This window comes from Hippichthys cyanospilos, chromosome 12, assembly GCF_059441005.1.
Source record: "Hippichthys cyanospilos isolate Australia breed blue-spotted pipefish chromosome 12, RoL_Hcya_1.0, whole genome shotgun sequence".
Taxonomy (NCBI): domain Eukaryota; kingdom Metazoa; phylum Chordata; class Actinopteri; order Syngnathiformes; family Syngnathidae; genus Hippichthys; species Hippichthys cyanospilos.
Window position 1 is genome coordinate 16,907,249 of NC_142380.1, and position 18,738 is coordinate 16,925,986.

At 37.6% G+C, this 18,738-nt stretch overlaps 1 protein-coding gene across 2 annotated transcripts in view; it reads right to left on the reverse strand.

Moving 5' to 3' along the window:
• The window catches only part of LOC148415134 (uncharacterized), an 86,398-nt gene extending 68,014 nt beyond the window's left edge, over nucleotides 1-18,384 (reverse strand). For both annotated transcript variants that reach the window (XM_088428661.1, XM_088428662.1), the window contains exons 1-2: nucleotides 18,272-18,384; nucleotides 2,185-2,384 (exon numbers count right to left, since the gene is read on the reverse strand). In XM_088428661.1, coding sequence (XP_088284787.1) covers nucleotides 2,185-2,374 — 190 coding nt within the window. In that variant the 5' untranslated portion in view covers nucleotides 2,375-2,384; nucleotides 18,272-18,384. The remainder of the gene's footprint in view (nucleotides 1-2,184; nucleotides 2,385-18,271) is intronic.
• Between the last annotated feature and the right edge of the window lie 354 nt (nucleotides 18,385-18,738).

Genomic DNA, 18,738 nt, shown 5'->3' on the forward strand with positions numbered 1-18,738 from the left:
TGTTGAGGACAGTGAAGCATTCTCTGAGTGAAACTCACACGTGAGTGAGAACCGGGGCCGAAGCTGAGCAGTGAGGACAAAAGAAAGCATCCGGAAGATGTTACCGAGAGTGCTTTTGTAATAAATTGGTATTTGGAGTGTAAACTCTGCTTTCTTTTTATAATGTTTGGTCAGCTACAGGCCCCACTCAAGGTCGACGTCCGAGGGCAACTCTGCCCCTCAACTCTTCCCCGACTACTGCCAAGGGATGGAAATGGCAATGTATAATGATAAAGAGAATGTTTAAATTTTAATAATTAAAGATTTAAGTGAATTTGTATCGAATATGCAAAGTATAAGTACTTATCACATTTAAAAGAATCTGGTACCCGCATACACATGGCATGAAAATTTCTGGGGGTTGGGGGTGGGGCGTCCTACTTTGCAGTTTTCACTTTGCGTGTGGTGTTTTCGATACGCATTAATCCCAAAAAATGAGGTAACACTGTATAGTGTTATTCTACCTTTGTAATGGAATAGAATAGCATAGAATAGAATAGAATAGAATAGAATAGAATAGAATAACTTAATTGTCATTGTCCAGAAGCTATATAATGAAAGTGATCGTACTGCTCCGATACTAAAGCACTTTATTTGTCTTCTCATTCAACTACTGATGACAGTGCATCAGAAACAACTGGGATTCGGGTATCTTGCTCTAAAATTTCAAAGGCTGACGCTCAACAACAATGGTTTGCTCACAATACAGTAAGTATTCCCTCCTACGGACTTCTGTCAAACAAATTTCCGAACCCTGAAAAAAAAATGTATGCATTAAATTTTCTACTAATATATTACATTAACGATCAATCCAGGTGGAGCCAGGTGGAAGGCCGCAGTGCGCGCCTGCTCCATATACGGATTAACTGCTTTTTCAATCTTCAATCTCATCGGATCCAATCTTCTATTATCGGTTCCAAATCTGCGACGTGCAAGTGACGCTTTATTGTTATGAATTTAATTGTAATTATGAAAGATTTTAATGTTGTTAATTTATGTCCTGCAGATCATGAAGTCCAAAATTTAAAAAAAAAAAAAAAAAAAGACAAATGAGGAAGATGATGTGCTCAGTTCAACTCCTGATCAAGAGTCACCGTCCAGCAAGGAAGCAATTGAGATGGCATCAAAAATCCTTCTGTGTCCTTCTGCACAAGAATCACCAGACATCAGTGACGATCAATGAGACAGTTAGCAACAACTCTAAATAAGACTTTTTTCCCCAAAATGAAGACAACTCAACATTAAAAATACAGTACAGTATACAGTCCTGTAGTTAAGAATAGTAGTGTTGGTACTGGGGTTATTTTATAAACAGTACAGTATTTGGGCCATGTTTTTTGCATTTTCCAGAATTGTGTTCATATGCCGTACATGTTCAGAATATTGCAGCTTTTGTTTAGTAAACCAGTTTTAGATTATATATTTTTGCATTTTATTGCTTGTGTTGTTACACATGTACTGTATTTTGTTAACGTATGCACGACATGTACCGTCATTTCCCACATAAGGATATACCGTAATAAGGAAAAATTGGACAACACAAACATGATTCCTTACTAAAGAATACTTACTGTATCCACAAAAGCTAAGCAAATTATTTCCGATAATTTTGATGTGCACCATTTGAAAGACGTAAAAAATAATAAGCATCTCTTGTTAGTCAAATTAGTTGTATGTTAGCTTTTTAACACTGGGTGAGTTAAGTTGTTTAGATATTAGTTAATCATCAAAATAAATTTTCACACTTAATGCTGCACTTAAAAAAGTTATATGAAAAATATACACGCTGTAGAGTGAAAAACAAAAACAAAAAACATTGAGACCAAATATCAGAATGACACTTTCTTCAAAATTCCAGATGATATTCCACATCAAATGGGGAGACATTTGGCTAAGCCTGGCATCGCATGTATCCTCTGGCTGTATGTGACATTTTAAAGAGAAACTGAGCCATGACTTTCAGTAAACAAACAGTCACTTGCGTGATCTGTCTTGGGAACATATACTAGCAACACCACCACCTGAAAGTCGTGCATAAACACGGACAAAATATACTTGTGGGGTTATTTTTGTTTGTTTGTTTTGTAATATATCCAAAATTCAACATCCTCAGAAAAGAAAAATTAAAAAAATGTAGTGACTCACCGCTCTTGGTGTCCTTTCCATCCAGTAAAGGTCGGTAGTCACTCTTGGTCATTGTCTCGCCCACCTTGTCGTCATAACTCTCTTTCTCCAGCGCACTCATAAAGTCTCTCTTCATCAGAGGCTCTGCAGGGGCTCCACCTGGGACTCCGCCTCCACCCCCACCCAGAGCATCTCGCAGGCTCAGGTCCATAGTTTTCTAACTAGAAACATAAAATAGAGAAACTCAGAATTGAGAGTTGACAGTCACATATATGAATGAGGTTGTACTGAATGGCTCAGTTTCCACAGAGTATCACATTTGTTACTTTTGAATGTGTATCTACAGTCAGCATATCCACATGAGATTATTTCTTTCAAAAGGGATGGACTCTATGATGTGTCTGTCCATCGGAAATCTGAAGCCTCTCTCATCAGTTTCAACTTTGGGAGAAATGCAGTGTAAATTCAATTGAAGGAAGGTTGAAATCATGCCTGCTTTGTTGCCATTACATTACTAATGGCCATGGGAGCTACGGAAGAAGTTTAGTGAGTTGTTCTTTGGTTGGTGTTATAACTAATCATATATGAGTATATCTGATCAAATATGATGTTGGCTGCAACAAGTGCCTGATGCAGCTAACAGCAGCTTGTGTTAGCATTATTTTTAATAAAAGAAGCAAGGGGCTGAACCACCGTCCGTGTCCATCTTTGTTCACACTCAGGAATATTACTAAAAGGGAGAGGAATGGTTATGATGTGTCAAACTGATCAAATGAAGAGTGGCAAGGCATAGAGCTATATCTACCATTTAGAGAACATGGAAAGGTATTCCATTTGCCTTGTTTTTTATTGCTGTCTTTTGGCAGATACAACAATCATAAAACTTACACATCCGAGGGAAATGGGGGAAATTTGACACACAGCATCCAACAAATATATAACTTTTAACTTATATAAACACAAGAAAATATGAAGCATTTGGGAAGATGAGATTTATTCTGATTTTACATTGGTGCCTAAGTGTTGGTGCGGCTTGTACACCGTAACATTGAAATTACCAGAATATGACACCAAAATTAAGGATGCATCTTATAGGTCTACATGGGTGTGTCTTATATTTAGGGAATTACAGTATGTGACAGAAATCTGCTGAGGTGTGATGTTTAGGCTTTACAAAACTGTTGGGTGTGCCTCCCGTGACAGATCTTTACTAAACTGATCAAAGCACACACAACAACAATAAATACAGGCAAATGTTTGAGCAGCTAAAGAATAAACTTGTAATGCTTGAGTCTAAAAAAGCAAAATCAAAGCAATCATGGGTTAGTCATTGTTTTAATGTTATCTGCATGCCCTGTTCACACCAACTGGTAACCAGTTCATTGATGTACCTCGTCTACTGCCCGAAGTCAGCTGGGATAGGCACCAGCACGTCTGTGACCCCTGTGCAGTTAAGCGGCTCGAGAAAATGAATGAATGGATGGAGTTGTAGCCCATTCTAAAAACCTATATTATGAAGTTTTTTTTTTTTCTTGAATTTTCTGTTCTCTTCACAATTTGTCTTCTTGCTTCACTTTGGTGTAGACTGAGGTCAGGTAAAGGTTGATGCAAGTTTTTTGTTTTGTTTTTCAAAGCATAACTCATTCAAGCATATTTTGATTATCCTTGCTTTGTGCACTGGGGAACAATACTGCTGACACAGAAATGGGTTTACTGTATTCAAACAGAATATTAAAGTAAGAAGCTTATTTAGCGCATGTACAATTTTATCTTCTTTTTTTTTTTAATTATTGATTACTGTAACATATCTTATAATAAACATACCTAAATGTTAGTACTGTACTGCTGTGGTCATAAAACTAATTTTAGTTAGGTACTGAAGTCTTTATGAAGATTTTACATGACAAAGTTGATAACACAACCGTTAACCGGTGAGATCGTGGGTGAAAAGTCAGGGGTAAAATGTTTACTTGCTGTTGTCAGTATCTACTACAGTAGACATGAGTGCGACAGCAGCAGACGACAGATTGAATATGTACAAAACATTTAGAGCGGTGCCATTGTAATGTGAAGTTAGTGATAAGAAAACCCACAGAGGATTGAGAGTGGGGATAAGACAAAGCAGGCAAAATTAGTGCTCTCTAGCTCATGAGGTTAGGTGACTCACAGAGGAGTATGTTGTACGTAGAAGATATGCTGCCGCTTTCCACAATGGATTCACCAGCATGTTGCAACCTTTTCAGTGCATTATTTAAAGCAGTGGTCCCCAACCTTTTGAACACCACGGACCGGTCAACGCCTTACATTTATATTGTGGACCGGGGGGGTCGCAAACTCGCAGTGGTGCTGACAATGACAATTTTTTTTTTTTTTTGCTTAGCACAGTAACTACGGTTCAACAACTATTAAATGAAGAAAACGCGCTACACATACCAGTTATCCCAGGTTCTCGCTTCTGCCTTTCTACAAGCCAGGTGAGTGCTCTTGCTTGGCTCTGTTTTGTATTGAAAGCTCAGCTGAGCTATGTTGGATCACTCCCGGTGACCGCAAAGCGGCCGCCATGATTCATTCCTGCACCCTGCGTGAGCCGTTGAATGTTCCCGAAGTTGATTGGCTGTCGCGACGCGAAACGCAGAATTAGTGAAAAAAAATGTAACCATGTGAAAGGCGAAATTTCGCTTTACGTGACTGTGAGCGACCATTCGCGTCACTCCATTTGCGTCCATCACGTCCCCCGACGTGCAGTCGCCCCCAGTCAGGCAAACTCCACTGACTACAATACAAAACTCTCCGCTTTTTCGCCTCTTTCGCCTTCAGTGTGCATGTACCATTAAACTAAATAATCTCCAAAAGATTATTTCGGGTGCAGCCCACGAGGCCCGGTACCAGTTGATCCACGGACTGGTACCGGTCCGCGGACCGGGGGTTGGGGACCACTGATTTAAAGCATAAACAATGCATCAATATGCTATGAAGCTAAGTAATACAGGGATTCAAGTACAAAAAAAAGATTCTGTATCTTGTCATGTCTTTAAAGGTTTACAATACAACACATATTAAATGTTACAGTATGTCCTGTTTTTAGGCTTAAGCCAATCTTCCACTGGATGTGTAATGAACATAATGAGCTACATTTAGAATGGCAAATTCATATTTCCAGTTATGATGGTGAGAGTAAAATAAAAGTGCAATAGTAATGTAATGCCTTACAGTTCAAATACACTAATATCATAACTAATTACTTTCAAATGACAACAGTAAGCAATAAATAATACATTACAGTTTTGAAGTAACTTGCCCACACTGATAACACAACAGTCCGCAACATACAAAAAAGAGAAGCAACGCTCAATTTATTGTCATGACAGTAGTTAAATGATACAAATATTAGGTATAAATGGCGTCCTGACACTATGACACCATGACTAAACACTCATTCTTTTGGACCACAGTTTTGTTTTGTTTTTTTTAACATCCCAACATCCAGTCTGCCAGCGCAACAAGTTGTCATTGTCTCAACAAGCAAAGAGACACACACTCAAACACACACACACACAGTGGCCAGCAGCCAGTTTGAGGACATGCAGTAGTGTAAACAGGGAACTGTAAGCTTTTGTTTCAGGGAAATGGCACAGTACAACCAAGACAAAATGTTTTCTTTCCTTCACTTCTTGAGTCTTTACAGCAAAGAATGAATGAATTACTTGCTAAAGCATTTCATTAGTCTAACATCTAAAGGAGGTAGTTATGAATAGTCAGTTTTAGTGTCTGACCTTCATAACACACTCAGTGTATTAGTCTCAGATAATTTATCGGTCCGTTGGAACAGTTTCATAATCCAAAATATTCAGTGGCCTGAATTCGGAGCTCTTTGTTGTCACTCTGGGATTGTGCACAGGTTTTTCCAGTGCAATGATCAAACTAGAAAAAAATAAGGTCTTAGACCAAAACTTTGAGTTGCAAGAAAGGTAAGGATTAACATGCATGACTGGTTTACATTTTTGCTTTAACCTTTGATAAATCTTCCTCAATTCTCAAAAATGCATGCAATTTACATTAAGGCAATCATATATCTGAATTACAAATCCTATTCATTTCAATACAAAACGTGAATTAGATACAAATGAGTTCTTATCAATGCAAACTTTTGCAAATGCTAACAAAGGGAAATACCTGGCACAAACAAAAATGCTAACGAGCTACACGCATACAAGGCAGCACTATTTAACATGCTTAAGATAAGAACTGACATTAGCTCCCATGTTATCCACAGTCACAAGTAGTTGTATCAACAAACTCATTTATTATCATTAATGACAGCATTCTTACAGAGTACAACAGAGGGCCAGATTTCACAGAGAAACAAAACAACGCAAGTGTCACCGACAGTGAATGCTCTCAATTCAATGTAATATCAATAGAGGCCAGGGGTGGCGCCAAAAACCAAGATCAAGCCGAACATGATTTGAGCCCTGCAGTTTATAGTGCAGTGCAGCTTATCTGTTGTTGTTGTTTATTTATTTGTCTTGTTTTGTTTTTTGCTTGCCAACAGCAAGCAAATGTGTCTATCTGTTCGAGGTTTCAATTTATGGAACAACTATGAAATAGAACTGAAAAGATGTTAATCTATGGCTGTGCTCAAAGAGTTTTAAAAATATATTATTAAAAAAACTATACATGTCTGAATTGAATATGAGAATATATAAAATTTGGGGTAAATTTTGCCTTTTGCCTTATAGTGAGGAAAATATGGTATATGTTTTTTTTCCCACGTTTTATACACACACACACACACACACACACACACACACACACACACACACACATATATATATACATATATATATATATATATATATATATATATATATATATATATATATATATATATATATATATATATATATATATATATATATATATATATATGTTTTTGGCTTCAATGTGAATCGTCAATCTCCTTGGTTACGTAGACAATTTGATCCTAAAAGCTAAACTTTAGTGTGCTGAAATGTCTGTAAACTATGACCAATCAGAACCAAATTGACATGCACATTTTTACTCTCCAACTCAACCTGTAAAAATACAACAACCATCATAATGACGACTTTGATTTTGTCACCTGAAATTATTACTCATTGGAGCTCGCACCTACTGCCAATAAAAACCTAAAAATTTCACCATTCAGTTTGATGTTTCTCACAGATTGAAGAGGACAAAAGGAATGTGCATATGAACTATGGCGGCAATTGCTTAAAGTTTTAGACAACTAAACATGACAATCTAGCCAGGAAACATAACAATGCTTCAGCTTTAAATGACGGTCAAGCTGATGTCAGTCGAGCTGTCTGTTACATGAAGGCTGACATTAAAAAAAAAACAACAAAAAAAAACGTCAGTGTTTTATTGAAGTACACATGATTTTTAAATAAAAACCTATTTTTTAAATATTATTCAAGCCAATCTAGTGCCCCTTTATTTGCATTAAATATCATTAAATAGAAATATCTGGTTATACCAAGCCTCTGTCAGTCGCATTCCTCCATTGAGGGTGGCATTATGATGTAACTAGTGGCAAGCAAAAAGCTCTAAAAGTGTGTGTGTGTGTGGATAGGGATGAGAGTGAATGAGAGAGTGAGAGAGAGAGAGAGAGAGAGAGAGAGAGAGAGAGAGAGAGAGAGAGAGGGAGAGAGGAGGAGTTGTGGGACAGCTGTTGAGCTCTGAGAGATTAAAGACGCAGTATTCACAATCCCTGGCTTCTTGCATCCTCTCGCAACCTCTCCCTCTTTGAACCTAACCATGGGCTACATAATTATATCATCACACTGGATCTCTCATGCAAGCTACACACATAGAAAAACATACACGGCATGTTGGTGTATGAGAAAATGTTCTGCTGTTTCTTTGAATAACTTCTGGATTGCAACACACTTGATTAATATGAGGGCAGCTGTTGAACATTTATTGTATATCAATGTCTAATGACACCTTGTACAACCTGCTTGTGTTATGAATCAAGTGACACTCGTTGACAATGTTGTGATGCAGCACAACTGTAATTATACAGTAAGTGCGATATGACGCAAAGTTATAAAAACTATTATTAGTTTGCATGTTTTATTTCGGGTGCACTTAAGTGTCCTCAGAGGTCAAAGTTAAAAGCTTCATGTTTGGTATCGCTTGTAGGAAAACATTTACAGGCTAGCCACAGGTTATTCAGGCTAAGTGATGAGTCATTGTACAACATCCGTGGTCTTAGCCAGTGATGTAACAGCAATGAAGGGAGAGGTTGTTGGCCTCCAGGAGGAACTCTTTACTGCTCTCAAAGGATTATATTTGTTGGAAAAGCAATTAAGGGTCATGTCACTAATACTGATGATGGGCCACATTCATTTGTGTTGAGGGGTTTTTTTTTTTTGGACAACTCAGTGCTCTAGACGTATTTTAGTTTTCAAGCAACAGTCCAGGGAAATAGAGTAATTCATGGTAAGGAAAGACAAACCTAGGATGGAGTGTTTACTTTTGCAAAAATCATCAAAACAAGTGAGCATTTTACAAAATTTCAACCATTCACCAGAGGTGAAGTGCAAGCCACAAGCACAGCAAGTCTCAAATTGCAAAAAGCAAGTCCCAAGTCATAAGTGATTAAAATATTTTATGCACTACTCATACAAATGTAGATTTTTATATAAATAAATATACAGATATAAATAATCTATATATTGGCTTGCTTGAAATTTGGTGGCGAACCGACCTGACTTGTTTGAGTTTTTTTTAAGATAATATGACAGTTATTATTGCCTGTGTTTTTATTATCATTATTAATATCACAATGGCCTTCACTTCTGTCTGAGAAATTTCAATCTGCATTTGAATGCACCATACATTATCAGTTGGCAGAAACTTGTGCCATATAAAAAAAAGAAAAAAAACTGTGCCGTATCATACAATGACAGCATAACTGATAAACAGTTCCTAGCTTAATCAGTGATTGAAAATTATTCTTTAATGAGGATGGGTTGATGTTGGTAGCTATGTAAGTGATGACAACAATTTGGGATAAAGGAGTCGCAAGGACATGACAAACTAATCGGAATGCAAACCAATGCTTTGAGAAAAAGCTAAAAAAAAACCCTACATAGTGTGTAGGGGGTATTTTACAAGGTTATGTTGTTGTGCCTTCCTTGACATGTCGGTGCGCATCAAATAAACATAAATGGATGAACAGAAAATTGAAAATAAAGGCCTGCAACACCCAGAGACTGGTTGCACCCCTACTTTCAAATGCGCCTATGGATGATCCTGATGGCTTTCTCTCCTCCTTCGATTGATGTGACTCCTCCTCCTCCTTCTCTGACAGCAAATGTCAATTCAATTGAACATGCAGCCTCCGCAAGAATTTTTTTTCACAGAGAAATCCACGGACGATGTGTGTGGCCTGAACCATGCCAATTGTTCTATACTATCAGAGATTTTAACCCTAACGCTTTAAACAAAATGAAGCAGAAGATGAACAAGAACGTTTTGATTTCACTTTACTCTGAAATGTTATTTTGTAAAAGTGGGTCAAAATATCTGCACAGAGATGTGATAGACTCATCGACAGTTGTAGAAAATACGTTCAATTGTGGCTGCTAAGAGTAGCCCAAACAGTTATTGTGTTAAGAGGACAAGCATGTTTCTATGCAGGGCAAGGTGGCTTTGAATAGTTTTTTTTAACTTAATAAATTCCCCATTTAAAATGAGCATTTTGCCTACCCGTATTATATTTGTCTTGTATATAGAGTACATTTGCCCAATGACCTAGAAGAGTTTGAGATAAGAGAAAATACATTTTCATGGTATTGTATTTAAATTGTTAATTCGTATTCTGCTTGAACCACTGGGTTCAATGTTAGCCATAGAAAATGCTAATTTACCATTAGACTTTTTTTTTATGCAGGTAAAAAATGCAAAAGCCAAAAATAGTAAATAAAGTGTTTATATATAGAGGACTCCAATTTGTTTAAGTACTTTGCTAATTCAAACATTTAATACTTACAAATTGATGTGACAGGTTAAGAACTGAGAACAATTGTTTGTTACAGTTGCTCCTGCCCATTTGTCTTTGTGATTAAGAAAACATAAAATAGTTATCTTACTAGTAAAATACTGATTACAGGTACTACATTCAAATTGTACGTTTCTAACATAACATTTCATCCCTTGTAAAATTGAATGACATGAATCATATTATAGCTACGTAAAAGCTGACTTCAAGGTAAATGCCATTCAGCTGCAAATTATGGCTTACTTTTGACTTTTGTGATATACTGTATACGTAGTTTGATTCTGACATTAAAAACAACTAAATGAAATCGAAGGACAAAAGGGACACTAAAACTTTCCCTTCCTCCACTCGAGTGCATTAAATGTGTTCATCAAAACAGTGCATGGCCGTCGAGGCAGTCAGTTACCAGGGTGACTCAGCATCTCGTCAACGTGTCCTTGACAGGCACAAGCTCTGACACGCACGCACACAGACACAAATACACACATCATGCTGTCAGGTAATGCCAACTCTGTATATATTTTATTCAACCTGCCTGATGACTGAACCATTTTTAAAAGTTGTGACAGCAGTATTGTGACCGATTCGGCCGCGAATGCAGGCAACTTTATCGTGAACGCTGGTAAAAATTTCACTCAGTCGCACGGGGTGTGCACATGTTTTAATTAGTACATACCTGTATATGGGTGTGAAAATACTCATACATTCATTGATGTGATGTGCACCGTTGAAAAAAATCAAATGACATAGCATTGCAAAATACCAATGCGCTGCAAAGACCAACTTCAAAATAAACACACAAAACAGGATATTGCCGTCAATGCAATAGCGGGCATTTTTTAAATTGGATTTCCCAGCGTTGTAATGCACATAGTGCATTTGAATATGTCACACTAAGACAGAAAAAAAAGTGTATTAGTGCATTGAACGTTAAATACTGGAAATACTGAAATAATGTGAGTTTTCTATCAAGCTACAAATCCTAAGATCAAAGTGACAGTGAGTAGAATTTTGTGCCATCTACCTAGTAGCCTAGTACCACCACACCACGATGGGAATAAAACATGCCATTAGAGAGGCATGACCTGTGTAATATAATTACACAATGGACAATGTTTTGATCTACTGCTTTGGTCTTACTTCATTTTGCTTTTAGCAATGTGGCAGTCTGTTTTGTTTGTTGAAAATGTCTAACAAAAATGATCAAGAATGAATTGTTTTCAATCCTGATTTTCATACTCTCCAGTCATGGAGGCGGGTGCCGAATAACGCAAAGAAAATTGGTGGATCAGAATCTTCTGGTCATCCTTCGAATATCTGGGATCAAGCAATAATATCCACACGTTTCGACGATGCGGTTGTGAATTTTTTTACAGACTGTCTATTGGAGACAATATAGCTGTTTGATCACCTCTCAGCTGTACTGCCTGTCCCTGCCTGATACACTGCTGAACTGAATAAGGGGGAACAAATCCCATAGAAGCAACCTACTAAAATAGACAAAGCCACCTTTGTCTTGAAACACTAAGAGAAAGACCTAGCACTGGCTTTTTATTCGCTCACCACTTATATGAGTCAGACTCTATAGATGACGCACAGAAATGGTGGGCCGTACCAGATGTACTCAATAACCCCAAGACTAATTGCCTGCCTGCCCGACTGGTAATCTGAAAGGGATTGGATGTAATCTCACCAATCCCCACAGTACAAATTATATATCATCATGTCAAAAGACATATATTTCAACAACTCTGATTATCTAATGACAACATGCTTTAATGTGCGTATTGCAGCAATTTCCAAAAAAGAAAAAAAAGTTAGCAACTGCATTAAATTTATTGTACATTGTCCTTAATCCTGTTTCCATGTTGATTAAAGATTTTAGTACGACGGAAGAGATACTTTTCTCGAGGTTCTCTAAATGCAATATTGGCTGCAAAATGAAAGTCTGTTTACGGATCTCATCCATATTGAAACTTTTGAAAATTGTGCTTAGCTCCTTACTTAAAAAGGATTTTCATGATCACATACAGCAAAAATGGCTGTCTAAAATACCATATAAATCAACCCAAAAAGTTGTTCAAATTTAATTACAATGCATTAAATTAGGAAATGATTTTATGCCAACAATAAATCTGCACATTTTGTATAATATATGGATAAATGTCACATTGACATGGATATGAAAGGATTGATGGATTTTGAGGGATATGAAATGTCATATGAATGTAAAATGACTAATGCAAATGTCATTATAATGTCACTTTTTCATAGTTCAATTTAGGAAAACCATACCAAGAACCCTAATGAATCTTGAGAATTCCAGTCTGATGGACATCACCAAAATGAGAGTCATCCATTCCATTTGTATTTGGTCTTCACAGAAGACAGACTGTAAAGCCAACATCTTACTTTGGCGTCTTCTCCTTATCTCCTGCTTCTCAAACATTAACTCCTGATTCATATCTACCGTAGTTCTCTGAATACAAGTCGACCTCGCTTGAAAGTAGACCCTTCATTTTTACTTCAATTTTGGTGAATTTTAGAAAAAATTTGATTATAAGTCTACCCCCGACTTTAGTGGTTACATAGATCGCGGTTGTCCAGTTATAACACATTGTGTGTGTTATTAAAATGATGAAATGACGGTACTTTTAGATGCATTTCTTCATTCTATTTCCAATAACACACTGTTGCGGTTTTGGAGGGTAAGGGGTGGGTGACGCAAAAGCTGAAACTAATGTTGCAACAATAAAATGATTTGAAGTTTCAATCCTTTATACCTGAATATTAGCTGAATATTAATTTGTCCAACAGCACTAAAAGTTATCGTCAGTATCTGACACGCCAAATAGCTCCTCCCATTTAACTCACGGATGTCCTTTCCTATCTCTTCATCAATTATTTAAACATCCTCGTTCCTCTTCCACAAATAGTCACTTTCGGACCCGTCCGATTAGTTTGAAATGGAGGTCTTCGGAAATGATTTGCTGATCCAAGCTGCCTTTACCCAAGAGCCAACATCCATGCCGGCTTGAAGCGCACATCCACAGGCTGAAGGAGACAAGCCAAGCCATCTTTTCCTTTTCATATTGCGTCAAAGTCCGTTAAAAAAAAATGAGCCACGTTGTTGACAACAAAAAGGCAATCAGGCCGCGTTTGAAGAAAGTGCATTTTTGCGATAGTCTGTGCAAACGCTCTGAAACGGATGCATACTAGAGCAAATTAGAGGTATATGTCGTCATTTTAAGCCTTGTAAATGACATGATAGTACTTATTTCGCATTTGAATTAATGTTATTCAAACACAGGTATGTGGAAAAAATTGGTCCGTTTTGAGTTATGCGGTTATAAATCGACCGCCCCTAATATGGGTGTTGAAAATGAGAAAAAATAACTAAACTTGTACTCTGAGGAATACCATGTTTCATGAAATTGAACAATGACAAAACTGAAATTTTCTTTATGAACACAAAGACAAGCACTGTCGAAAATGTTGTTTTGATACACTGTACAACTATAACCACATTTGTCTGTGATTAGTCCATTAAGAAAATTATCTATAACAAACTTGTCTTCGTAAACAACACTGTTTGCAGTTAAGACTAACTGACCATAAACCTTCTCACATTTGCTGCATGTTGTACTTGGCATTTAACCCTGGGGCAACTCAGAATATCTGATCCAACACTACTTTTAACTAAAGACATAAAGAAACTGCTACTGTATATTCAGCCAATAACCTTTAGTCAGCAATAACCTATCCAGTAATTACAGTATAAACAGAAAATGTAATGCATGAGTTATGTTTAGCCTTGAATGTGCCCAATACTGTACATTTCCTAATTGAGCGTTTGTATTTATACATAATTTATCTGCTGTTCTTTTCTCTTTACATTTATATCACATGTTAATGTTTAAATAAGGTTTGGAACATTGAATGTATAGTTAACATAGGTATTTTTTAAAGATATTTAAACACGTTTCTTTTCTGCTTATACCATTAGGCGTTGCAACAGTGTGTCCTCATTTTCCATCGAAGTCCGTCTTCTGCATCCTCCTCTCTATCATCAATTGACCTAATAGTTTCCCTTCCCTATCCAACAACCTTCTCTGGCTTCCCCTTGCTTTCTTTCCTGAAAGCTCCATACTCATCACCCTCCAACTTATATCATCATCTTGCCTCTGGTCATGTCCAAACCCTCTTAAGTCAGCTCTCTTTCAACTTTTCTCCCAAAATATCTAACCTCACCTGTCCATTGGATTTAATCATTTTTAATTGTGCCCACAATGCCACAATTGTGCCCGGTGACTCGTTAAAAAGCCTCAAAATCCTAATTCATTGTACACCACCTCTACTTGTGCTTCCTGCAATTTTTTCAGAGACATTGATTCAAATCCGTACCTCATCACATAAATCCACCCAAAACATGTTTCACCACCTGCACCACAACTTTGACCACCACTGAGCTAGCAAAGTTTTTGACAGCAAACTATGCCGTTATATTTGTGCCACAATTGCGAGCGCGCAAAAAAAAAAAATGAGTGGAGAAAATAAAACTGAGCGAGCGATAGCCCTCTCTCGCTCAACATCTCGCTCTCGCTCGCGACTTCTTTGGAAACAATGTATGGGAATTACTTTTAATATTATTATTATTGCTGTATCGTATCATTTGACAGAACTACCTTGTTAGTTTTTGTACTTAAATGATATAAACCCACCTCCTCCCGCCCAAGTCGATGGGATGCACCCTCGTTTCTCATTGGATAGATGGATGGATGGATGGATGGATGGATAGATAGATAGATAGATAGATAGATAGATAGATAGATAGATAGATAGATAGATAGATAGATAGACAGACAGACAGACAGACAGACAGACAGACAGACAGACAGACAGACAGACAGACACAGACAGACAGACAGACAGACAGACAGACAGACAGACAGATAGATAGATAGATAGATAGATAGATAGATAGATAGATAGATAGATAGATAGATAGATAGATAGATTAGATTAGATAGGCGATCTCATTGGACACCAAGCTGTCGATCAACGTGCTTTTACAAGATCTGATTGGCTATTTTTGTGGCACAAACGTAACTTGTGAGCAGAACTGAGCGCACGCAGAGGACGACTCGAGCGAGCGAGAGCTCGATGTTGAGCGAACGCGATGTTGTGCGAGGGAGGGAGGAGTATCGCGAACGCGATGTTGAGCGAGAGAGGAAGGAGTATCGCGAGAGTGATTTAATATTCCAGTGTGTGAGCAATGACGGACTCCCGTTGGTTCTGTGTGCTCGCTTATTTTATTGAAAATTATGTCTTAACAATCTCAGCTAACACGTGGTGCTGTTAGCTGCAACAGCAACTGACAGGCACCCCCTAGCATTGTCATCGGTCCTCAAGGGCCACTATGTGTAGTGTTATTATGTAAAAAGAGTACACTATGTGTTGTGTTATTATGTAAAAAGAGTACATACAGTAAATAAGAAATGTAGAATAGAAACAAAGAAGAAAGACAGTAAAGGAACGTATGAATGCCGTTTTAGCGATGTTGTACTGAACTAACAAAAGACTCCTTCATGAGATACACGAAACAAAGCAAACCATCCAGATCAGGTGACCCAGCCAGCAATTGTCAAGCTGATCCAACCAAACTGCAATAACTCTTACCAGAGGTACACTGCTTGCTCCTTGAAATAACACAAACATATGTAAATGTTGATTATCGACATTTCAAATGCACTTTGTGGTCCTGACTCCACTTCATCTGGCTCGGACTGCCGGCCACTTTGAATGAGTGTGAGGGCTTTAGTTGAAAGTTCTAACTAGCTGAGTTTGAACCTGGAAAAACAAAACAAAACACCTGTATTCGTGGGATGACTAAACAAGATCAAGTTAAATCAATTCAAGACTATGTCCACATATGAAGATAACCTACAACCAAATCAATCTTGGAAATCTTTCCAAGAAGTGGGAATAGGAAAAAAAAAAAAAAAACTGCGATAATCTGATCGCACAAGTGTGCACACCCTGTTAAAGCTGGCGGTTACAAGGATTAAGGATGTTGAATGGAAGTCAGCACTCACCTGCTACCATTTAATGCGACTGTGATTCATGCCAAATAAAGTTCAACTTATTGAACATGCTTTTCCGGGTATTTTTTATTTTTTTTGGTCCGAGGATTGAAGAGTTTGTACTAACTGACCGCTATTTTAAACAGTTTATAATTCCGTTTTAACCGGCCACAGCTTTTGTTGAGGAAACAACTCCAAAGCTTGATGCTGCCACCACCATGCTTCTTTGTGCTAGGTGTTGCATCTTTCGGTGATTTGGTGTTGTTTTGTTGCACCAAAAATATAATTCATAATGATGTCCAAAAGCGTCAACCTTGATTACAAATGTCTCTATATATCTTTCTTTTTCACTTGGTTGGATAAGGCTTCGCCTGTTTTGCTATGTAGAAGATGGAAATTTGTTCTCAAATATAGCTAACAGCCAGTACTGGCCATAAACTCCTGCAGTTCCTTCAAAGTTGGTGTTGGCAACCTTCCTAGTCCGTTTTCTTCCAATGTTTTTCTTTAATTTTGAAGATATGTTCAACTCTTAGCAATGTCACTGTTGTTTCTTTTTTTTTCCCCACTTGATGATGATGATAATAGATAATCTTCCATGGTTTAGTTAATGCCTTGGAAATTCTTTGAACCATAGTAGTTTACAACAATAACATATTACAATAACTGAAGTTCATATGGTATATAAGAGACACCTTAAGAATAAAGGATGAGTGGGAAGCTGCTTTTTTTTTTCTGAAGAAATGGAACGAAAACTTCAAATGCTTCTAATGCTTCTTCTGTCCTCCAACGCAAATAAAGACAGCTAAAAACATTGATTAGAGTACCTATTCCACTTCCCAGAGAGCGTTTCTTTTGGTTAACATTGTGTTCGTCTGTGCCATTTCAGTCAAGGTTTTAGGGCAAAGTGGTGCCGTTTGAGATGTCTCATTAATGGTACGAGACATTTTGTCATTTTGGTATTTTAAATTTTGGCAGGTGTGTGGTTATTTCTAAACACAGACCAACTTATGAAGGGTGTACATACTTGTGCAACCACATTGTGTCATTTGCTTACTTTTGAAAAGTCATCATGCATTTGAGATTAAAGAAAATTTCTCCAGCATTCATCCTGGAAATGACTCTCAAACCACAAGGTGCATTGTCAGTCATTGGGCAAGAATGTATTCTATCAATGGTTATGTCTTCTCATCATTTCACGCTCTAGCTATGTTAACATGAAATAGGGCCCAATCCACGATTTCGCTCCTTATAGTGTCAGTCTAGAGGGAGAGATTGCTAGACAGACATGGATACAGACAGAATAATGTGAAGGCCTACTAATCCTCATAGAGAGGATACAGGATGCGACTGCATGCCTTTGTGTGTCTTGACGGGCATCATTGTATAACAACATGCTAACATAATTTTTACCTGATGGGCAGCAAAGAATCTGAAAGGATGTTTTATATAACCGAGTTCTTCAGTCAGCCTTCATCAGAAACAAACGACTTACAGTATAATAAAAGACAGGAAAGTAGATGGGAATGAGATTCGATAGTCAACAAATGCACATAACATGTATGCTATATTTATTTTTGTTTTTCTAAGGGAAACAGAAATGCTGTGCGGCCACATCATTTTCAGCATGTGCACGGATCATCGCGATTGCGGCATCTATGTAACAAAGAGCGACGAATTCACGGATCTCTGCAGGAGACCAGACAACACCCCCACTACACGCCCACCATGCTCTACCATTGTGGATGGGGAATTGTCGTATACTACAATTACATAAAGCTCCTCCGCCATCTGATGAGCTATAAATAGGCCACAACCGTACTGCTAAAGCACCATCCATAGTGTATTATCACCTATAACACACGCATTTCATCACTCATTTCAAATGATGGCGCAGAGCGCTGCAGTAAAAACTAGGTTTCACACGCGATGACACAATAGCATGGCAGGTGTAACGTACAGAAATAAAATCACTCACGGTGCAGGTGTGTCTTGTTATTTCGTAGCGTGTGTGAGGCTGTCAGTCAGAGTGGGATTAAAAATATCTCCCCACCTTTCTCAGCTCACAAAAAACTGGTGCTAGGACTAAGAAATCAGTTCCGCCCACAATAGACAGTTTGGCCAATCAGAATCAGAAAAGAGAAACCCCATTCGGCACAATCTGCAGGCTTTCGTCAGCAGTGTTGCCTTTAGGGCGATCGTAAAACCGAGCAATCTGCCAAATGCATATCATCCAGTATCGTAAATTGGATTTTGTAATAATAATAATAATAATAATAATAATAATAATAATAATAATAATAATGATAATAGATGGATAGATAGATAGATAGATAGATAGATAGATAGATAGATAGATAGATAGATAGATAGATAGATAGATAGATAGATAGATAGATCATCTTAAAAGAATTTCAAGGGTCCCAATGGTGATGTTTTGTAAAG